The sequence below is a fragment of the Phycodurus eques genome, chromosome 10, assembly GCF_024500275.1.
Source record: "Phycodurus eques isolate BA_2022a chromosome 10, UOR_Pequ_1.1, whole genome shotgun sequence".
Classification (NCBI taxonomy): domain Eukaryota; kingdom Metazoa; phylum Chordata; class Actinopteri; order Syngnathiformes; family Syngnathidae; genus Phycodurus; species Phycodurus eques.
In genome coordinates, this window is record NC_084534.1 from 2,969,708 (window position 1) to 2,994,336 (window position 24,629).

General features: G+C 41.9%; 1 protein-coding gene across 26 annotated transcripts in view; it reads left to right on the forward strand.

The window, feature by feature from the left end:
* nfasca (neurofascin homolog (chicken) a) overlaps positions 1-24,629 on the forward strand; it is a 195,673-nt gene that overhangs the window by 154,137 nt on the left and 16,907 nt on the right. For 16 of the 26 annotated variants that reach the window (XR_009769281.1, XR_009769284.1, XR_009769285.1 and 13 more), the window contains 8 exons: positions 6,153-6,268; positions 6,351-6,561; positions 6,948-7,070; positions 7,231-7,404; positions 11,887-11,913; positions 17,913-18,155; positions 21,352-21,474; positions 24,494-24,629. The exon at positions 24,494-24,629 is cut by the window's right edge and continues 14 nt beyond it. Coding sequence is in view for 20 of the 26 variants with exons in the window: in XM_061686998.1 (XP_061542982.1) it covers positions 6,153-6,268; positions 6,351-6,561; positions 6,948-7,070; positions 7,231-7,404; positions 11,887-11,913; positions 17,913-18,155; positions 21,352-21,474; positions 24,494-24,629 (1,153 nt within the window). In the remaining 6 variants the exon portion in view is untranslated. The remainder of the gene's footprint in view (positions 1-6,152; positions 6,269-6,350; positions 6,562-6,947; positions 7,071-7,230; positions 7,405-11,886; positions 11,914-17,912; positions 18,156-21,351; positions 21,475-24,493) is intronic. The other 10 variants (XM_061687013.1, XM_061687014.1, XM_061687015.1 and 7 more) reach the window with 5 other exon arrangements.

Sequence of the window (24,629 nt, forward strand, 5' to 3'; positions counted from 1 at the left end):
CTAAATGTGTATTTTTATTCCATTTGTTATAATTTCATGTGTATGTATTTGAGAAGTACTTTGATGTTTATATATAAAAACAAATTAAATGGGTCAGTTTCATATATTTGATCAATAAACAGTAAAGACATGGCCAACTGAATTTCCTTTTAAAAGTCAATTTTACTGATGAGAGTATTTGAATTATTGGCAGTTGTTATCATTCAAACATTAATGATTGTTCCTAAGAAAAAAATATTCTAAAGTAATATTTTTCAAACTTTGTAATGCCAAAATGTCTTTGCTGTTAGTTTTCCCAACTGAAGTTTTACTATTTGCAACAAGTTTCTGAAGATGCTAATTACATTTTTGGATATATAGGATTTTTTCCCCCTATTGCTTTATATGCTTTTTCCATGAAAACTAACACAAATGCATCTTAGCGTCTTCAGAGTTATTTTTTTTGCGTCTTTTACAAATGGTCAGTCTTTGTCACTCAAACTTTCTTTATGGTTAATGCCACTGGAAAGAGCCTTATTATGTTGTTGCAATACACCAGAGGGATCTGTGAGCTAAAGTACCAGGATGAGCCAGCCATTTTGCATTCACACAATAGCAGAGAGTAAAATAAACGGTGTTATTTCTTAGATATGAATGAATAGATATGAATTTGTGAAAGTGTCTGAACTATTGTGTCACGATACGGTTTTAACTGGACCCAGAAGCAAGTGGAGGTTCTGAGAGGTTTGTGGTGAAAGGTTTATTGAAGAGGATATGGAGAGGGATCTTTGAGGCGTACTGGCGGGTTGTCGAGACAGGGAACGAGTGGCAGGCTGTGGCGTGAGCAGGTGGATGGCTTGGCAGCGTGGTGGAAGAGGTCAAAACGGCGGGGAACACGGAAGGAGCACTGAGGACAAGGAAAAACACGGAGGACAGAAGGATAGCGAGGACTGGCGCAGCTTACGTGTTGGTTAAAGAGCCGGTGTACCACGGGAGAACGTTAATACTCTGGCGAGGGTTTTATGCAGGTGATGATGAAGGCTGATTGATGACAGGTGTGTGGCCAAGGTGGTGCTGATTACTGGGAAGAGAGAGAGGACGAGAGGGGCACAAAGCGCCACCTAAGCTCCAACAAAAGAACTGCGGGGCACAGCTAATGACAGTACCCCCCTCTCAACAAACACCTCCTGGCGTCCTGCCCGGTTTCTCTGGGTGAGCCGCGTAAAAGGCCATAATGAGGGAGTCGTCAAGGATCAGTTTACGGGAAGTCCAGGAGCGTTCCTCCGGACCATACCCCTCCCAGTCTACCAGAAACTGGTAACCCCTCCCCCTGGGCCTCACATCAAGGATGTGCAAAACCGTGAAGGCCGGATGGTTGGCAATAACGCGGAGGGGCGGAGGGCAGGCTTGAGTAGTGACACATGGAACGTTGGATAAATTTTCAGTGATTGCGGAAGTTTCAGTTGAACAGATGTGGGATTGTTGATTTTCCGTAATCGGGAATGGACCAATAAATCACGGAATGAGTTTGCGGGATTCCTTCTGGAGTGGGAGGTCACGGGACGAAAGCCAAACGGACTGACGGAGAGCGACGAAGGTCCGCGAGACGTTTGTTTCTCTCTGTGAACCGGGTTAAGGCCGCACTGACGTCTTTCCACACGGCCTGGATCCTCTTAAGGTGATCCCTTACCGTGGGAACCACCACCGCCTGCTCCTGTTCTGAATAATAGCGGTTTGAAACCGTAGCAGGCCATGAGACATACCAGTAGCGGAGCTGATGAGGGAGTTGTGGGCGTACTCAATCCATGGGAGGAATGAGTTCCAGGAGGTCGGGTTGCGTGCAGCAACGCAGCGAAGGGCCGATTCCAGGGACTGATTTGCCCGCGTTGCCGTCTGGCTATTGGTCTGTGGATGGTATCCCGAAGACAAGCTGGCTGCTGTGCCCATCGCTTTACAGAACTCCTTCCAGAAAAGGGAGGAGAACTGAGGACCTCGGTCCGAGACGATATCGATGGGGATTCCATGGACTTTGAAGACATGTTGGACAAGGAGGTTAGCAGTTTCAATCAAAGGCAGATAGTAGCTTGGGGAGGGGTATGCAATGGATGTATTTGGAAAAACGATAATAATAAAAATGATAGTTACCTTCAGAGGGGGGTAGGCCGGTAATAAAGTCCAAGGCGATGTGGGACCAAGGGCGGCTCGGGATAGGCAAGGGATGCAGCAGACCAGCTGGGGGCAGGTGTGAAGTCTTTCCTCGGGCACAGACGTGTGACGCTGTGTGACCCCCCCCCCTTTCGCTCCGAGAGGCTGAGAAGTGAGCTCCATGGAGGCGCAGTAACAAAAGTCCACGATAAGGCAAATGAGCAGGTGCAAAACCAAGGAGGAACCAGAGTTAAGCTTGCGCAGCGCGCAGGAAGGAAGAATTGAAAGGGTGGCCGCCAAGCCAAGTCACGGAAAGATTAAAGGAAAAGCAGTCGACATCACGAATAACGCAGTGGAGAAGAGGAAGGCTGGGACCCAGCATGGAAGGAATTGCACATCACAAATGGTCATTGCAGGAGCACCAGAATAGTCGGGTCCCCGGCATTGGGTGGGAGGGGTGGGCGAAATAGCACGGAGGTGCAGTTTGCAAGGTGTAGGGAACCAGTGCACAGGAAGTCTGAGGTCTCTGATAAGAGACAACGTACACATGTCCTGTGCCGTTGAAGCCATGCGTGTGTGAAAACCACGAAAAAAGTACAATGATTTAGAGGCCACTGAGAGTGATGGCCAGCTATTCAAGAAAGACACAATCAAGGTTAGCGTGACAGCTGAATAGGTGGACCAATGATGTTGTGCGACTCAGAGGGCGCAGTTTTGCCTCTCACCAAAGGGTCCTGTGGTCTTAAAAGCTTGGAAGAATGGTCGGTGTCGCGAGAGCGACCACTGGTGGACATCTTCAGCGTTACCGGTGTGCACCCCCCTTTTGTCAAGCTGTCATCTGCTGTGATTTTGAGAGAGGCGGCGCATCCAGGAAGCACAGAGCGTGGCACTGGGAGGATTCTCTCGTGTGTTCTGGTCGTCGCACCTGCGCATAAATCTCACGCCTAATATAATCAATTAATGGCATGAAACGACTTAGCAGATCTTGTCCAATGAGCAAAGTTACCGACTTGACAGGTGACACGAACACATGATGAATTATGGAACGTGGCCCTAATGTCCAATGTAACCACACAAGCGAATTTAATTGGGGGGCGAATTGTCATTTCGCAGTGTTGCAGGTTCAGTGTACGGCTTTCTTGCTGTAATTTGTCACGCAGTAAGTCGAACACGTCCTCGGACATGACCGTGATGTCTGCTGCAGTATCCACGAGTCGGTAATATTGGAACATACGTTCAAGTGTGGTTTTCAAGTAAGATTTCCCAGACATGTCATTAACGGTGAGCTTACCTAGAAGGTGCCAAAATGGCTGTTTGTCTTTTTTGTTTGATAGGTCGCTGGAGTCATGGTCCGAGACTGTCGGGGTCTAATTGTCGAACTGGGTTCTGGTCTGATTTTAGTAACAGGTGGTACCTGGTCATCGCAGTGGTCCAACCCCGGTCCTCAGAGCTCTGAGGCAAACGCTCTAACCAGTCGTCCACCATGCCGCCAAGGGTCTAACTAAAGAAAGAAAATAACACTCATAATGGTAAAAAGAAGGAAAATAGGCTTAAGAAAAGAGAAATAGAACATCGTGTGTTGGACTAAAGTTCGAAACGTGAGCGTGCGGACGAGCGAGAGAGAGAGGACAAAGTTGAGATTTTGTCTGAAGCTAGTAATTTCCCTGAAATTATTAGGCACTAATGTTGTAGTCTGGCAAAGGTTTTGCTGCGTCTACTCACGACCGTAGGCTCAAGCTGGTAGGTGGAAATGTTATTGCCTTCTTGGGCGAACCGGATCGTCTCTCTTCCTGCCTTTTTTTTTTTTGTGTGCCTCGCTGGCAATTTCAGAGCAATCCCGCTTGGCTGGAAGCGTACCGGGTACCTTCGTAGTAGGTGCTCTTATTGCCGAGGGGTGGCCCACGGTTAGGCTGGGAACCCAAGTCTGTTCTGTCCCGACTTTCGTGGTTACCGAGCTGTGTGCCCGAATAAAGAAAGGGCAAAAGGGGGAGGGGTGGCCCACGGCCAGCAAGACAAGTGGAGAGAAAAAACACGAGAGAGAAACACACAAGCGCCAGGGTTAAGTACCCCAGGGACGTGTCGAAGAGGGACGGAGAAGATCGCACCCATCAGCTTGAATCTTGTCTACAAATTTGATAAAATGGGTTAAAAATCATATAGTTTATAAAATAAACTCAACTTGGTACTCTCTTTACTCACAGGTCAAGCACCTGGCATGTTTATACTTTAGTTTTGGCATATCAACTGCTTATGATTCAAGTCATATTTCATGCTGCTGGGAGTCAAATCAAGACAAACAATTCTCAGAATCTCACAGCTGCATTTGTAAAGTTGACACAATGACACAGACATCAAGGCATACATTTGGAATAATTCTGCAGAGTTCGTGAAATATCAAAAAATAAATTTTTCCTTGGTTAAACATCAAATGAGAGTCCGCCCGGTTGACTTTGCAGTTCCTCTTGACGCCTGCGGGTGGCGCACGTTTGGATATTGAGCAAATAGTTTGTTGCTGTATTTGCATTCCATCGTCGATCGGTCCCTTTTGGCCTGTTGTGAGTGTTCAGAGAAAGAAGAAAGGACTCTTTGATGACTGTACACCAAGGTTTCAAGGGGACCTGCTAATTACTTTCGGGCCCAAAGCGTCTTATTGTGGGAGTCTCACAGGAGGGCGGCTTCGAAGGCTGCAGTTTATCAAACCGTGGGGAGCCACTGTGTCACCTCCGTTTGCGGGGAGGATGTCCGCGACACCAGAGTTAGGGCTCGGGCGGAGGAACATGAGCCTCTTTGTACGGGAGGCGCGGTGGCTCAGAGGCTGTGGGCTCAGAAGGAGTACTTACAGGAGGGTGGTCAGATTGCAATTTCAAAGAAAGGAGGGAGACTTGTTGCATGAGGGATTGTAAGGATTCCATGCTCTCTTGAAGAGCCTTGTCCTGTCCCCCTATGTGTGCGCCTTGGAGGGGTGAGTGCTTGTCTTAACGCCTCTGGGGTTGCTGGGTCCACGGTGGCCAAAGTATTCTGTCACGTTACGATTGTAACTGGACCCAGAAGCAAGCGGAGGCTGAGAGGTTTGTGGTGAAAGGTTTATTGAAGTGGCTATGGAGATGGATCCTTGAGGCGTACTGGCGCATTGTCGAGACAGGAAACGTGTGGCAGGCGGTGGCGTGAGCAGGTGGATGGCTTGGCGACGTGGTCGAAGAGGTGAACAGGGCGGGGAAAACAGAAGGAGCATTGAGGACAAGGAAAAACACGGAGGTTAGAAGGATAGCTAGGACTGGTTTCCAGGATCTGGCAGCTTTTTTGCAGGTGATGATGAAATCTGATTGATGACAGGTGCATGGGCGAGGGAGGGAGATTACTGATTACTGGGAAGAGAAAGAGAGAGGGAGGGAGAGAGAGAGAGGGCGAGAGGGGCGCAAAGGGCCACCCAAGCTCCAACCAAAGAACTGCGGGGCACAGCTCATGACATATTGCATGTCTTTACAGTTATTACAATTGTATAAAGACAAGAGTGTAAGGGTTTAATGAGTAGTTAGGATCATGCACTTGTATCTACAGAGGTTAAAGGGAAAAGGGTAAGTAAATTGTGCAACTCACACAATTTTTATGAAGCTGTTAATGTCTTTACCGTTCATGCACTTTTGTCTTTATCATTATAAAAAGAGGTTTATTTCAGTGGGCCGCAACCATTTGCTCTGTCAATAAGGATTTCCTTTACGTTGCATGCCTAAAATTTGAACTCATCAATAACTTTTTGAAAATATTACTTTTAAGTGTGGCTGTTACAGCATTGGAGATATTTGCCCATTAAAAGTCAACATGGCATTAAAAAAAAAAATTGCTAAATGAGAAATATTATTTTTTTCCGCACAAGTGTGTTTACCGTTATAGATCAAATTATATGAAAATGACCCATATTCAAGCCAGGAGCAATATAACTACAAGGCTATAACCACAAGATGCTAATCTATAATAAAAATTAACCATTTTTAGTCTTCACTGTCTGTGTCACCTTTTTATATCTTCAGAACCCACCAGTGCTCCAACTGAGCTGCACGTTTCTAAGGTGGACAGTAGCAAAGCAAACATCCAATGGAAGCCTGTCGACCAGGTCTCAGTCCGGGGAGAATTCAAAGAGTACAGAGTGAGCGTGGCACCAATTTAATGAGAGCAGACTATTCTGACACTTTTTAATCCCTCTTAAACCTGCATCTGGTCCCTCCTAGCTGTACTACTGGCGTGAATCCAGTCATGTCCCTGGTTTGGTGTTTCGTAAGGAGAACAAGACCAAAGGTTTCTACACCACCGTGGCTGAGCCGTCTGCCATCCTCAGTGACCTCGTGCCCTTCTCGCGATATAAGATGTTTATGGTTGCAGCCAACAATCGTTACGAGGGTCCACCTAGCAACACTGTTGAATTCAGCACAAAGGAAGGAGGTGATCAAGCTTAATTCATAATGTATACGTACTGTACTTACAAAATGTCTTCTTACCACATTAAATGGTACAAGTTGGGGGGAAAAAAAAAAAACATTGGATCAGGATTTCTTTTGCAAATGTGTAAATCCATTGTCTCCTATGGTACATACATTACACATAGATTAGGTGGTTGTTTGGAATCCAGATTAAAGCAACATTTAAAAAAAGATATAGTTTCAACCCAATATGGCATGTAAAACCAGTTGCAACTGCCAAAATTATTGGACTGCCTTTAACATTGAAATATTATATGCATTGCATTGCTGACATACTTTGAGCATATAATTGTGGCATCTTTTTTCAGTTGTGATCTTTTTTTTCTCTGTGTGTTTGTGAATGTGTAGTGCCGGATGCTCCCAGTTTTTTCAGGATCAAGCGAAGAGGTTTTGATTCCATTCACCTGGAATGGGACAAACCTTTGGAGCCAAATGGCCTTCTGATTGGATACCAGCTCAAATACCAAACAGGTTTAACTCTTTACTTTTTATATTTAAATTTTACTTGTCAGTATACAGTATATTTGTATTAATTACAAATTTGAAATGACATTCAGAATGAGAATGTGTAAAGCAGCTTTTTCATTATGTAATTGTGTCTTTCACTCGTGTGTGTGTGTGTCTGTGTTAGCCAATGGATCCAGGCAAGGTCGACCTCGTCTCGAGACTTTCCTTCCAAATGTAACAGAGTTCACACTCCGTCTTCCGGATCGATCAACCCGCTACAACTTCTACCTGTCAGCGCTCACCCAGGTGGGAGCAGGGGAGATCTTTGCTGAGGAATCCCCCTTCTTTGCCAATGAAGGTTAGAGTTTCTCTGTGGTCTTGTCTGGGTTGGCTCACAACAAAATCAAAGACTTAACACTTGGCGTTATCTGAACATACACTCGACAAACTCATTAAGATATAAAGATAACGGTGCACCAGTGCATTGGTTTCTCAGTTCCTGTGACAAGGGTATTACGAAATGATTTATTTTCAAACAAATTTGTTCAGTGTGTTTCAGGTTCAGGCCAAAACTTATAACTGAACGAACTAACAATTGCAATTCAATCGGAAGAACTGATGGACAGACTGAGGAAAGCAAGAAAAACATGCTCTGTTTCTGTTCTTTGTACAGTACATTCTTTTGCTCTCCTTTTACATTTCTCCATGCTGAGATGTCCCTCATGGATATGCTGAAGCGTTGAGTGTGAGATGCTATCTTATCTCAGCACCAAACAATCAGCCATACGCATAACTGCACACGCACAGTAGAACTGTCCAGCCGTTTTGGATATGATGGGACAGTTTATAGCAAAGGATCTTCTTCTGTCTCCTGTACACTTTGATGCAACATAACATCGGACGCTGGGAATGAAGCAGTCACCATGTGACTTTTAGCATCATCAGTAGAGCTTGTCATTGCTTAATGTTGGTGCTCCTGATAAAGCATACGCCATGCTGCACTATGTATTTCCCTGGCCTGCAGGTTAATCATGTCATAATGATGCAAGGCCATCATCATGTGTTGTATTCTGGGTGAAATATTGTTGAACTTCCTTTTTCTAATGGATATGAGTGGTTTGCGGTCACATTAGGAATGCATTCACCAAGGAAGTGAATCATTCCCATAGCTTGCCAATCAGTAGGGGCAGACTTGTCCAATAAACTTGCAGTTTTAACTGATCAGGTTCCACCCCTATACTTGTGGTCTCCTCACAAGATAATTTGTGTGACCTCAAAAAGGCACTTTTCTCTTTTCAGTTGTGGAGGGGTTTTCGTGGGAGTCTGGGTGTCGTTCTTCCGGACGAACAACACCCTCCGATTAGCTGGAACAATGAAGACTTCCAGACACTGACTTTTACTTCGTTTATTCAGATGCCTACGTGTCAAAACAGCTGCTTTCAATGTCAGATTAGAAAAAAGCCTGCCTAAAATTCTCCATCCCAAGCTTATAAAGTCTCGGATCTATGGGGGTACCCTCAAAGACGACTTGATTGGTTCGCTGGGTGGGTTTGAATAACGAGGCTCCTCCCATTACTTAAAGCTGGTGTCACTTCTGTCAACAAGGTGGCTCTCTTGTCCATAAATCTACCGTATCCCTGCAGGTTCATGTGGTGCCAAAAAGCCTCCCCCCTGCACCAAATGGTAATCCTTATCTTTGATAGTACACCGGCAGTCCCGTTTCATGGCTCACCTCCTGTCTTAACCAGCGGAAGTATTGTCCCATAAACAGCGGGGGAGACCTGCTAGTAGGGCTGCACGATTATGGCCAAAATAATAATCACAATTATTGTGATCAATACTGTAATCCTGCTTTTTAATCATGATTATTCCTTATGTTAGGGAAAAATCTTTGTTTTTATTGCACTACTTTCCAACAAACATTATGTAACAGTTTTCAGTGCAAAATGAATCTTTAAATAGGAATTCATGATAGATAATCATAAAAAAATAATGTGTACCCCAAAAAAAAATCTACTTTACCAAGGGCGGACTGAATACTTGATAGATAATCATAAAAATATAAATGTACCCCAAATAATTATTCTTTACCAAGGGCTAACTGAATAAATGTGCTATTACAAAGTGCAATGACGAATAACAACTTAATGGAAACAAATACAATTCATGCATAGACAAAAAAAAAAAAAAACATTAGGCTGTAAGCGCCGACTTTTCATTTCAAAATCTTCATCCATAAAGTGAATTGTCAAGGAAGGGTACATCTCGGTTGTTCTGCTTGACCATTGGTCAGTCGTGCACAGTCAGAAACCGCAAAGAACTCGACAGTTGTGACTTCCCTCTCTATTTACCCCCGGGTTTTTTTTCATTGTGGTCAGGCCAGCAGAAAAGTTAAAGTTAATGCAGCCGCTACAACGATTGTTAATAGTGTCCCGCCAATGTGCTGAGAGGGCCAAATAGTGTCCCGCCAATGTGCTGAGAGGGCCAAATTCAAAATAAAAGCTTCATATAATACTAAATTGCGCACCAAGGCCATTTTAAGCTTTTTTTTTTTTTTTTTTTTTTTTTTAAATTGGTTGCGGAGCACAGTGCCAGCCCTTAAAAAAAGCCTTAATCATACATTCGCTCCCCAGGTGGGTGGCTGACTACGTTGCGGGCAGTGCTGCAAATAAAGCACTTTTCCCATGCAGCAGTACCCGCATTTTAAATGTAAAAAATCGCCGACAATCAGGCTAATTTAATCGTGACAGCCAAAATCGCGATCATAATTCAAATTCAATTAATTGTGCAGCCCTATCTGGTAGGTAACCAAACGGTCCCAGGAATGTAATTGCCCTCTTTGAAGAAAATAGTTAAAATAAAGGATGTGGTTGTTGGAGCAATTACTGTCTTACATCCACTATTCTGTAGTGTGAAAATGTCTAAATTAGATACTATTTTCAATCGCCACCAATCGGTGATGCGATTGCAGCCCCGGCCGGGTATGCTGGACAGCGCAGGATTGCCACAGTTACACTTGCTCCACGGTGGACCACCGCTCCGCGCAACCCACGTTCTGGCTCCAACCTCGTTGCAGATGAGACAAGTTAGCTTGGCGTTTATAAACGCAGGTATGATGAATGCGTACCTTTCTTTCTAGTCTTCTTTGTACTTCCTGGAAAGATCAAAATGTTCCTCGATTTTGGCCTATCGGATTTTGGTGTCAAAGGATTTCGACACAGCTGATAGGTATATCGACGTGATGAGCTATTGTTATTCCTGTTTTCTGTGAAGTTTGATGTAAATCTTAAAATTAGTTTGTTCTCAGCGTGGTCAGAACTGAGCGAGAGAAAGTTAGCCGGACGGTTGATATTCACCGAACATTCAGTTCTCACATGTTCGTACTTGGCCTCATAACTACACTAAATCATGTGTAGTTAAAAAAAAAAGAAAAACACAGCTGGGTTTGTTGTCACTACAAATGTATATGCAATAACAGCAATAACGGCACTTGATTCTATTCTCTGTATTAGGTACTGTCAACAAATTACACATCCCAGGAATGAGAATTAATAAGAGCCTGTACCAAATTAATTTATTTAAAATTAATAAGATCATTAAATTATGTTTTTGTACATGATATAATAGTATAAATGAGAACAAAAGTTGTTTTGTAGGAAAAGAAGGGCAATTTTGGCTCACAATTTAATTGTCTGGGAAAAATTACGACGTTAGTAAAACACACGGGCACACACATAGCCACAAACACAAACACACACCCACAAACACACATACACATTCACAGGTTAAAAATAATAGTCACAGTGAATCCAAGTGAGGAAACACCATCTCAGGGAGCTGTTTGCACGAAAAGCAGACAACAGACCCCAGCCACAGGACACCAGCACGGAGCCCCAGAATAGTGGCTAAAGAGGAGCCACATATGGCAACTGAGGACCCCATGAGGCACAACCATGGCCATAGTCCATTACAGCTCTCAATGCAGCCACTAATGCTACTATGCACCCTACACAAACATATGTGTCATCCAACCGAACTCTTTTCAAAAGCCTTAGAGGCTATTTGTCAATACAAATACAAATGGAGCTGACAATATCCGCTTATATATGCGGAAATGAATCTGCAAGCACTTACCTCATGTGGGATGACGTGGCTGTCTTCGTTCCAGGCATTTCAACGGTCCATTTTTAAACAACCTATTCTGCTAAAATGTATCACTTTCACTACTTTTACTTGTTATTGTCTAAAAAGTATATGATATAGGCATTTTTTGTGCAAAAAAAAAATCTAACAAAAAAATAACAAAAGATGAGTCATCCTGTATGCTTGTAACCTGGATCTGACAAACTGTTGCACTGATGCCTGCTAAGACGGACATGAATAAACTTTTAATAATAAAACAAACTCACCTTACTTTACATTATTGATTTGCTCAAGTCTTATTCCATTGACAAATATGGGTAGCAGAAGTAATGACCACCTTAGAGGTGGTTGACTTCTCATGAAAAGGGTATTTTGTGGAAAATGTTGTTTACATTTTCCAATTTATTTACAGTTAAAGGCTATGGGAAAAAAAGCCTATGCATATCACATTTAATAAACCAGAAGCGACTCTAGTCCAGAACATCTAACATAACTGAAGAACCTCTCCAACTAGTCGTTCCAACAATTGGGACTAGTCTTTTTAAACGGGAACAAATGAAACCAAGCTACATAAGGGGGACTGTGTGAACGTGAATGTATTTGTTTTATCTACCTTTTAAAATTATAGTTCTTGTCACCATCTTCTGTCCATCACATGTTTCCTGTCCATTGTCTCTTCTGTTCTTTTTGTTGGCAGAAAACTTTACTGATGCTACAGGTCTAGGTAATAGAGAATGAAAAACTCATCTGCCTGTTCCCACCTCCATCCTCCATGTCTCACTTTATATCTGTCCACCTGAGCACATAGCAGCAGTGCAGTCCACTACAATTTTTTTTACACGGCAGGATCAGTGCTTGCAGTTTAAAAAATTTCTTTAAACCTGTCTGTATGAGTTAATGTCTCATAAGACATTTCAGCCAAATATCCTGTGTCTAGAAATAAATGAAACATAATATAAGAACAGATTTTCCAGCACGTGAAATTTAAAGTGTAACCACGGGATCCAAATCTGAGGACCCAACACCGGACTAACAATACAGTAATTTTGTGTCAATACAATTCCAGTTCAATGTATTCTCTGAAATGCTGGTACCAGTTCATTCATGAATAAATACAGTACAGAGTACATAAAAACATTTCTTTATTGTGAAGAAACACTTGTGTCAACCATTGTGTACAGAACAGTTGTTATCCCCTTTCATAATTTATTAATCTTGATTATCTTGATTAGATATTATTTATTAAATGTTATTAAATGAAAATAAGCTAACGTCAATTACATTGCTCCTGGTCAAAATATTAAGACGTGGACTGTGCTGCTGTTCATGCGTTTTATTGTTTTCTCGAACATCTATCTGCCGATCTGCCTTCTGATCTCTTTCCTTTGCATAGAGTTGTGGTTAGGTGCCATCAGGGATTGAATAAGACCATTACTATTGGTCATAACCCAAGTGATTATTATACTGTGTATGGCACAAAAAGAAATCAGATTACATATTTCACACAATATTTGTGAAGATGTGTGTGAAATAATTGATTATTTTTCATGTGTTGATTACTTGATTACCCATGCATGCTTAACTACAGTATTACGAATCTTCATGAATGCTCTCCGTATTTACTTTATGTTGACCTTGAAATTTGAGATTTTTTTTGGAACTGATCCCTGATGGTACTCTGTTTTTGTACAATCTTGCAGTATTCCTAATTTTGCCAACTGCTGCAAGTTAGAATTCTGTCGCAACATCTATTTTTCCACAGTTTGTCACAAAATGCAGCTTATAACAGGCATGTTGCTGAGTATGCTTGGAATGGAAGGAAACACGTGAAATGTTTGAATCTGAGGTGGACAGCACATGACTGCCTAGCCCACTTACTCACTGGCTTGATCATTTTGGTTCAGAGCTTTTTCGAAGGTCATGTCACTCTGCCATCCTTAAACATTCACTTGTTCAGTCATACATGGTACATTTGAATGAACTAGTTCTGTGACTGCGTTGCATCTGCTACCAAACATGCCAATGTCTTCATTGCTTTTGAGCATGCTTGGAAAATATTATGCAAGCATGCTGGCATTTTGACCTATCATGTAATAGAGTGGTTTGTGATGGAAACATTATTAATGGAAGCTTTGGTGGCTGTAGATGACCTTAACATCAAGGTACAGTATGAGTGAACCGCAGTTCATATTGGAACCTTTGAGAAATGGTTTCCAATTTGAATTAGTCACATGTGGACAAGAACAAGAATAGAACATGCCTATAAATGAATATTCCCATTCATCCAGGTATTTTAATTCTCAGGGTATCGAATCGATCACAACTGGACAGGTGCGATCGATTCAATGCCCTGAGAACAAGAATAGAACTTTAACAATTGTAGTTGCATCAGTGTTTTATCTTAGTCTGCAAGAGGTATTGTTTTTGAGCAAAACTCTCAAGAACTCTGGATATAGGCTTTACCAAAACTGCATATGAAATGCAGCCAAAGATGTATAAAGATCCACAATACTACAACTATGTATGCATGAATGTCCAGTGGATAGAAAAAGTCAACACACCCCTCTTCAAATGCCAGGATTTGACGATATAAAAAAAGAAAAACGACCAAGATAAATCATTTCAAAACGTTTTACACCATTAATGTGGCTTGAAACCTTTACAACTCAATTGAAAAATAAGCCAAGCCATTATCCGCAGAGAGCTTCCACAGCATCAGAGTGATCTCATTATTCTGAGGTATTAGTCGGGAGAAGGGTACAAAAGAATTTCCAAGGCATTAAATATACTCTGGAACACAGTGAAGACAATCAGCATGAAGCGGAGAAAATATGGTACGGAAGAAAACTGGTCAGGTCGGCTACCAAAACACAGAAAACAACATTGACCTAACCTGTACATAAGGACTGGCCTCACCACTGTCTTATTAACCTTTCCCCTTATCCCAGCAGAGACTCCTCTTACAAAACACACTTGACACTTTCCTCCACCGGTTTTACTTCCCCTACTGAAAATATTTATTTTCTTTTTTTCAATTAAGTTGTACAGGTTATGGGTTAAGTTAATGTTGGAAAAAGTTTTGAAATGATTTATCTTTTTCTCATTTTTTATGTCACAAAAACATGGTTCATAGCCACTGCATACAGCGGCTGAAATAAGTATTTAACACGTCAAAAATGTTCTCACTAATTATACTTCCAAAGGTGCTATTGACCTAAAACTTTCACCAGATGTTGGGAACAACCCAAGTAATCCATACATACAAAGAAAGTAGAACAAATAAGATCAGAAATTAAGTTGTGTGTAAAAATGTGAAATGACACAGGGAAAAAATATTTGACCACATAGAAAGGGAAGTGCAAAAAGGCATGGAAAGCCAAAAATCTAAAATCTATCAATAATCAAACAGCAATCCAGCCCCTTGTCAGTGCAAATTAATATCTGCTAGTTCAGTCCTAATTGATGGCCTACAAAAAGGTTTCATTGCCAAGGTGTGAGTCAAGATACATCTTATGATTGGTAAGAGCAGAGAGCTGTCTCAAGACCATTGCAAACTAATTGTTGCAAAACATAATGATGGCATTGGTTACAGGCAGTTCGCAGCCGAGTGTGAAGCGGCTGGGTTGAGAATCAGCACCTCCAAATCTGAGACCATGGTCCACAGTCTGAAAAGGGTAGCATGCCCTCTCCAGGTCGGGGATGAGATTCTGCCCCAAGTGGAGGAGTTCAAGTATCTTGGGGTCTTGTTCACGAGTGAGGGAAGAATGGAACGGAAGATCGACAGGTGGATAGGTACAGCGTCTGCAGTGATGCAGAATTTGTATCGGTCCGTTGTGGTAAAGAAGGAGCTAAGCCGAAAGGCGAAGCTCTCAATTTAGCGGTCGATCTACGTTCCTAGCCTCACCTATGGTCACGAGCTGTGGGTCGTGACCGAAAGAACAAGATCCCGGATACAAGCGGCCGAAATGAGTTTCCTCCGCAGGGTGTCCGGGCTCTCCCTTAGAGATAGGGTGAGAAGCTCGGTCATTCGGGAGGATCTCAGAGTAGAGCCGCTGCTCCTCCACATCGAGAGGAGCCAGATGAGGTGGTTGGGGCATCTGATTCTGATGCCTCCCGGACGCCTCCCTGGTGTTCCGGGCACGTCCCACCGGGAGGAGACCCCGGGGACGACCCAGGACACGCTGGACTGACTACGTCCTTCGGCTGGCCTGGGAACGCCTCGGGATCCCCCCCGGAAGAGCTGGATGAAGAGGTTGGGGAGAGGGAAGTCTGGGCGTCCCTGCTAAAGCTACTGCCCCCGCGACCCGACCCGGATAAGCAGTAGAAAATGGATGGATGGATGGATGGTTACACGCGCAAATCTAAGCATCTGAACGTTGCAGTGAGCATGGTTGGGCCCATAATACGTAAGTGGAAAGCCAATCATACCACCATAAATTTGCCTTGATCAGGTGTTCCTCGCAAGATTTATGACAGAGAAGTGCAAAGAGTAATCAGAAGTTTTGTCCAAGAGCCAAGGACCACCTGTGGAGAGCTTAAAAAAGACCTGGAATTAGCGGGTAGTGTTGTCACAAGGAAAACAGTGAGTAATGTATGTACGTATTTATGTATGTATGCACACTCACCACGCAAGACCCATCCATTTTCTGTACTGCTTATCAACACAAGGGCCGTGGATGATATCCGAGCCGACTCCGGGCGAGAGGGGGGGTACACCCTGAACTGGTCGCCAGCCAATTGCAGGGCACATATAAACAAACAAACATTCGCACTCACATTCCCATCTACGGGCAATTTAGAATCTTCAGTTAACCTACCATGTATGTTTTTGGGATGTGGGAGGAAACCGGAGTACCCGGAGAAATCCCACGCAGGCACGGGAAGAATATGCAAACTCCACACAGGCGGGGCCGGTATCTGAACACCGGTCCTCAGAACTGTGAGGCAGATGTTCTAACCAGTCGCCCACCGTGCCGCAACTCAAGACCCCATTGCTGAAAAAAAAGCATGTCAAAGCTCATTTAAAGTTTGCTGTACAACATTTGGACAAGCCAGTTAAATACAGGGAGAATGTAGTCTGGTCTGATGAGAGCAAAATTTAACTCTTTGGATCCCATAAGGCACACCACGTTTGGAGGAGAAATGTGGGAACATGATGGTGTGGGGCTGCTTTTAAGCAAATGGTACTGGTAAACTTCACATTATTGAAGGAAGGATGAATGGGCAAATGTACATTCTTGACAAAAATCTGCTGCCATCTACGAGGATGATGAAAATGAAACAAGGGTGGACATTTCAGCAGGATAATTATCCAAAAGCATACTGTACTCCCAAGGAAACTCTCAATTGGTTTCAAAGGAAAAAAACAAAGCTGCTAGAATGGCACAGCCTATAACCGGACTTAAATCCAATTGAAAATCTATGGAAAGAACTGCAACTCAAGGTCCATAAAAGAAGCCTTGTTTGTGTGAAGGAATGGGCCAAAATCACACCAGAGCAATGCGTGCGACTAGTTTCTCCATACAGGAGGAGTCTTGAAGCTGTCATTGCAAACAAAGGCTTTTGTACAAAGTATTAAATAGATACCAGTTGGAGTGTTCAATACTTTTTCCCTGTGTCATTTCACATCATTAGACACAACTTAATTTCTGAGCTTATTTGTTCTACTTTCTTTGTATGTATGGATTACTTTGGTTGTTACCAACACCTCGTGAAATTTTCAGGTCAATAGCACGTTTGGAAGTGTAGTTTGTGAGAAAAATGGTGACGTGTTAAATACTTATTTCAGCCGCTGTATATAAGAAGGTAAAACATGTTTAGTTCATTCTCAAGGATGGAAACTCTAGGAACAATCAATATTTCGAAGGAAACGACATTTAGACAAAGGTAAAATAAAAATTGAAATGCCGATATACTCACATATTGACAGACCTTCCACAGCATTATGACCACTTACTCAGGATATATCATCATCATGAAGATAATAATGCCCTGTTTTAATTGACACCGTATGTGTGAGTCACTGCCCAGTTGCCTCAATTCAAATTTAGTGGCCTTAAGAATACTATATGCCCATTATTGTGATTGTTAGCAGTGGTGTAAAACTGTTCTGCATAATAATGAGTGATGCGTCTCACATTTTGCTCACCTCAGTAACATGAGAGAGTCAAAAATATTTGGGACATTTGTTCACCACTGCAAAGTACAATCACAATAGCAAACATATTTGACATCTCAAAACTGAACATAATTAAGGTTGTAAAGGCAGACAGATATAGTGCTTGTGTGCTACATCACATGAATGAAATACATGAGAAACAACACTAACACAAACTACATAAATTTAAAGACAGTAGCGGATTAGCTCGACATTGACATCAGACACTCCTACCAATGCATTGCCACACATATACCTTTTTACCACCCCCAGACACTTCCTCATAGCATCCACACAAATATTCCCCTCATGTAATATTTGTGTTTGTCCAGTTGGTGGTAGTGATACCCAAGTTTCAATCCTAAATTAATCGCACTCGGCCCACAGTGTTTTTTATATAGGAGGTAAAATGACTTAATTCAGATGTGATTATTTAGTGTCGCTTGTGAGGAACTATCTTTGTTTTCACTCGAGCATTTATGAACCTTGTCATGTGTTTATATACATGTTAAATTCCTTGTGCCTTGTCTGTAACTCTTTGTTCTTTCACCGCTCCTCCCTTGTAGTTGAGCTTACGGATGCCTCTTGGGCTTCAGATTTCACTGTTACTCCTCCTCCTCTCGCTCCTCTTCCTCCCACTACTGCTGCTCCTACAGCCATTAGTACCTCAACTTCTACTACCACGACCACTATTACAATGTCTACGACGACTACAACAACTGCTACTACCATCGATACAACTGATGCAGGCCCTCCCACTCCACCTCCTGTGCTGGTCATCAACAAGAATATTGATAAGAATGTGTTGGGTACATTCTTTTGTGATTTTCATGGCCTTCAGATACAGTGGAACCTCTGAGGTTGAACTTAAAACATTCTAGGAAGCTGGGTCTGATTTGTTCTAAATGTTTTTTCCCAAATGAAAATGGAAGTAAGTCTTTTAGTACACAATTGGAAACAGTTTACAGGTGTCTTGATAATGTCTTTGACATTGTTTGGTCAAACTACACAAGGATAAAGATTTAGAGTGGATTTAACAGCCACTTGTAATTCTCAGATTGAATTTTTTTTTTCCTGGGGGGGTCTCATCACCCCATGCCCCTGTACTGCTGGGCCAATAAAGAATATGGCTTTCGTTACCATGAAGACCATGGTTGGAGGGTTTGCAACTAGGTGTGAGCTACCACAAGCCCTGCCCGTAAAGAAAACAGTGAACGCTTATCACCAAGCCAACAAATTACACATGGTCAGTTAGTGTAGTGAATCCGTGCATGCGGCGCATGTAGTGGACTCATCACTAAAACATGAACACCCTCTGGCCCCTGGTAGCCACATTTGCTGAACATTCCATTATTCTGATAAAAGCTGTTAGCTAACAATGCAGCTGTGCTCATCTTTGACTTTGACATAGTGTTTCAAACAATGTCGTACGATAGTGACTTGAAAGTCACAGATCTTTGCCCAGTCCAGCTGCCAAGTTATGGGTGGAGAAACTCAGTGTGGGGGCAGCATTATGTAAATTAGCTGCACAGTTACCTTCAACAAAATTCAGAACAGCTCGTTCACAGACACATTTTCAGAAAGCTTTTTGTATTTTTTGTAATTTTGGGAATTATTTTATTTTTTTAAATCCATAAAATGTCCCTTCTAATGCTAATGGTGACGGTGTTAAGTGAAAATTAAAATGAAATTAAAAAAAAAAAAGTGTAGGGACGATTTCCAAACGGCTTATTAACTATAAATGTAAAACTAAACTAAACAGTCTACACTAATCCCTCACTGTATCCCAGTTCACTTATTGCTGATTCCAATACATTGCAGATAATTTTTTGATGATCAGTACAGCACAGTTACTCGCCTACACATCTCTGTTTCATTTAGCATTTGTGGCTATTTGACTATCATGTGGCAGCAATGACTTACATAAGGAAACCTTACTGAGCAATTTCAATTCACACATTTGGTAAATTGCCAAATAATGCAGTGAACATGATCGGCTCGCCATTGGTTAACACACAAGCCACAGTGAGTTTCATGAAATACCAGATACCAACCTAGCCAGACATACATTATAGCTAATGCACACAATCATAACTATATGGAACAAATGCAAGTAAAGAGCAACATTTAGCTTGATTTTCTCTAACCTGTAGTTAAAAAGAACATTGCAAGGAATTCTGGGAAGCATTAGTAAGCACCATGATGCTTTGCGCTGTCTACAACACCGAGGACGTCACTGTGAGGCACATTGCCTAATGGTTTAGCCAGCAAATCACCCATCTTTTGCACGTCCGCTTGGATTGACATTCATGTCACTCAAGCAGAGCACACCCACCTTTTAAAGGCATGTGCTTGTGTAGAGTGTTTGCATGGTTACCTTCAGGGGACAAATAAATAACTGTGCCTCTCTAAATGATCACATATTGACATTTAATTTTCATGAATTAAACTTTAAAATTAATATAAATATGCTATAAATCAGGCGGCACGGTGGGCGACTGGTTAGAGCGTCAGCCCCACAGTTCTGAGGACCTGGGTTCAAACCCCGGTCCCGCCTGTGTGGAGTTTGCATGTTTTCCCTGTGCCTGCGTGGGTTTTCTCCGGGCACTCCGGTTTCCTCCCACATCCAAAAACATGCATTAATTGGAGACTCTAAATTGCCCGTAGGTGTGAATGTGAGTGTGAATGGTTGTTTGTTTGTATGTGCCCTGCGATTGGCTGGCAACCAGTTTAGGGTGTACCCCGCCTCCTGCCCGATGACAGCTGGGATAGGCTCCAGCACGCCCTAGTGAGGAGAAGCGGCTCAGAAAATGGATGGATGGATGCTATAAATCGGCGGCAGGGTGACCGACTGGTTAGCACATCTGTCTCACTGTTTTGAGGACCGGGGTTCAAATCCCGGCCTCGCCTGTGTGGAGTTTGAATGTTCTCCACGTGCCTGCGTGGGTTTTCTCCGGATACTCTGGTTTCCTCCCACATCCCAAAAACATGCATAGTAGGTTGAGTGAAGACTCTAAATTGCCCGTAGGTGTGAATGTGAGTGCGGGTTGTTGTTGGTTTATGTGTGCCCTGCGATTGGCTGGGGGACCAGTTCAGGGTGTACCCCGCCTCTCGCCCGAAGATAGCTGGGATAAGCTCCAGCACGCCCGCGACCCTAGAGAGGATAAGCGGTACAGAAAATGGATGAATGGAAAATTGATTGCTACTTAGCGGAATTTGTCTATTGCAGTGGTCTTCTTGACCGTAACCCCTGCGATGAATGATTACTGTATCTTAAATTTGATGATAAGTATGCTAATTCTGGAGTCTAATTGCTTTAAATATAAATATCTTACGTCACATAACTTCCAGTGTGTCTTCTTCTCTCCTATCGCTTAACAATCCTTTTAGGTTAGGATAAGAGTTGCAAAAATTCCATATAAATGACAAAACCCATGCACAGAATTATTCCTTTGTTGCTTGCTGAAGAAGTACAACATGCTGGTGTCTAATGTGATGTCATGCATGATGACTGATCAAAGTCAGATTTTATAGGCCTTCTTAAATGTTAAATCCAATGTCAAATTCTGAAAAAAAACATTTACCAGTGTTTAAAGGTGTTTGACTTTAAAGGTTCCACTGTAGATACTATATGTGAAATGAATTGCCCGTTCTCACCTGAAGAAACAGTAAACATAAAGTTTACCTCCCACTAAAAAGGAAAATTACTTCACTGTATTGAAATGTAGTAATGTAGTCGAGAAGTGTGAAGCTAAACTTTTAGAACTATTGTTTTTGGGTGCACCCTTCAATGTGTAATTCATCTTTTTTTCACTCCAACGTCCACTCCAAACTCAGATATAAACATTGCGATTAGTTTAATAGTTTAATTTGCAATTCTTGTTATTAAAACAAAAAATTCACCCCTATCTATCACCAGCTAAAGGTCTAAATTGGGTCCCCCATTGGGTGTTTGGATCTGTGCCCTGACATACTGACCCTTTACCTCTGACACCCATTATGCAGTGGCCCATGGGCGAGAAATCTGGAATCTGACGGTGGAGCACAACAGTAACTACACTAACGTCAGCTGGAGACACAACTTCCCGGCCGGCAGCAGCAAGTTTGTGCTAGAGTTCACACTGGACAGTAAGAATCCAGATCAAGCCCATTACTTTATAAAGCTCAAAGACAATGCCATTTGTGAGATACTAATCATATAAAAATCAGATGTCCTTTTATGACAAAAACATATTGTTAGGGAGCGCTAAACATACTATGGTAGAGTTTTCCAGCAATCATTATGAAATCCATAAATTAAAAAAAATATTTATAGACTTTGTCCTTTACGTATACACTTGTGCAGTGTACATTGAATAAGTGGCTTGGCTCATATTCTCTCATTTGCTTTTTGAGAATTTCTCTTTCTTTCAGTCCATAATTGCAGAATTGCTTTTGTTTTTTGTGTCTTGTGCATGTTTTGAGTCGGCTTTTGTCGAACATGCATCACCCCTCTTTTCCTGGAATCATACTGCTTGTTGAGATTGGATACCCTTGCATGTACATACAATGCCTATACAAACGTATGCACCCCCTTCATTTTTTCCATTATGTTAGAGCCCCCTCCTGAAATAGATGACCCTCATAGTTCTACACATTAAATGAGTTAACCAATTATAACAAGTGAAAGAAAACTTTAAACTTAATGTAAAAAAAAAATCAGAAAATGAAACATGAAACTAAAATGTATCTGCAGTGCATCCTGTTTTATTAGTTGTGACTACACCTTGACTTCAGTCTCCTGTGGTTAAGTAAAAATGGTGAGGCACCACACGTCTGTGTAAGATCCTGCATTTGACAGTGAGCGTCAGAGCACAAACAAGCCATTATGCCAAAGAAATTGTCTGCAGACCTCAAGAGACAACAGTGTGTTAAGGCATATTGTAGATCTGGGTATCGAAACACTTCCGCAGCGTTGAAGGTCTTCAACATCAAAGTGATTTACATGATTCAGAAATTGCAGACAGATTTCAAGAGCAAGATGAGAAGAGTTTTTTTTTTTTTTTTTTTATTTTGTCTTCAAAGTCACTGGTGGTGTAGTGGTACACTCGCCTGACTTTGGTGCAGGCAGCGTGGGTTCAGTTCCCACTCAGTGACGGTGCGAATGTGAGTGCGAATGGTTGTTCATGTCTATATGTGCCCTGCGACTGACTGGCGACCAGTTCAGGGTGTAATCCGCCTTTCGCCCGAAGTCAGATGGGATAGGCTCCAGCGTCTCGCGACCCTAACCAGGATAAGCGGTGTTGAAAATGGATGGATGGATGGATTTTGTCTTCATGAAGTATTGTGTTTTGAAAGAGAGATTAAATATTTCAAGTCATTGGTATATGGCAAAAGTGAAGCCCATGAATATATTTTGTAGGCACGATAAATAGGTTCTGTCATTGCTTTTTACCAATTCAACAATCTTTGATCCTCTATCAAGCATGGACGAGCCTATTTATTTTTGATGTACGCTGGCCATGTCTTAATTATTAATGATCTTAAATTTTCAACAGCATGAGAAAGACAGGGTGCCTGGGGGAGGTGGGAAAATGATACTGACCTAATGGACTTCCCCACCCCACCCATTGTCCCAGCCATCATTTGTGCTTCAAGGTCGTATTTAAAAGTATTGACTCTAAACTGGGAGTGGCCCTTATTTTGTGCTATTCTACTTGAGCCTTTTTTTTTTGTTTTTTACCTTCCCAGAATGTGACTGAGGGGACTTGGCAAGTTCTGTGTCTTCAGATTTTTGGAGACAGCATTTATCTTTCAAATTACAAAAAAAATATAAACACAGGTATAAGTCACATGTTCAATCAGTGTATTATTAGAACAAAAAGATTACATGATTCTGGCACAGCAATGTTTTTTTTTTAATTTGTGGTATTTATAGAAATTAGAAAACAAAAATAATTACCGTACAATTAATGAACTGACTATATTGTCTTATTGAAATCTTTAAATAATTACAGTTCCGTTCAGTATTAAATTCAACGAAAAATAATGAGAAATGCCTTTTTAAAACAAACAAAGAAATGACACTTAAACCTACTTGCATTCAAATGCACAAACCAGCCATTTTTGCAAGAACAATAATTTAACCTAAAATCCAACCACGTCACAATTGTTGTATATTGTTTTTAATTAACTCCAATAAGTGCCTTTGTGTTGGCAATGGCATCCATTATTTTCACAGTGCAAGTGCAAATAATGATTTCTACAAAGGTATCCATTTTAGCTATATATACATACCGTGTGTTTAGCGGGTTAAAAAAAAAGGGGGATGGAGGAAAAATACTCACAATAAAATAATTCGTTATTATATCCAACCATGAATAAGAAAGATGAATCAACTTTACTCTTTTATAACAATGGGGTATTAAGTGGTCTAAATACCTACCTTGGAATTCATGGAGGAGGTAGTGGAGTGGCATGTTTCCCTTGTGATATTTGTGTTTTGCTTGGCTGATGGATTGGTGTTGAAAGGAGCACTTTTGAATGAGTTCTGTTGAATAACTTCAACCTTGAAATGGTTGAAAGCATGATGCATGACATCACCACCTTGTGCTGCCTTCTCCCTTTCACTCCTCAGTGTCATGCACGTCTTGACCAAGTTATAATTTTCTACTGGAGATGCAATTTCCTTAATTGAGAGCTTGCAAACACTGGTTTGTTTTTTCCAATTCACTGTTGGAAACAATGAGAAGAGGCACTTTGAAGAAAAAGATTCTGATGTCTATTGGTTTTGCTTTGTTGAACACGTGCTCCATTTCCTTGCACTTTTGTGATTACCTCTGGAAAAAATTGCCATTTGAAACAAATGTATCACAACATGAAGCTGTCAGTATAACTGACCCTCACCCACTGGCTACAATGATGAAGTTTCAAAATGATCTTACAGTATGTGTGCTTACTGTACATATTCCAGAGGGAAATCAGCCTGGATGATAATGATGGTGATGTGCATTGCACAGTTTCAATTCCCTGAAATTAATACTGTCATAAACCAGAAAAAAGTCATGATGATATTTGGTCCTTTGAAAATCTTAGTAGTAGGCGTAAGTGTTAAACATAACGCCACCACCCCCTTAGAGTATGATTGGCCCTTTCTTGTGTCTCCAAGGCGACAAGACAATGAAAACTGTACGAGTGACACAACAACCCCCTATTACAGTGGCGGATTTGATTGTGGGTGCCAAGTACCATCTGAGGGTTTACTCCCATGAGCTCAGCAGCGTCACCAGCAAATCTGTCACCTT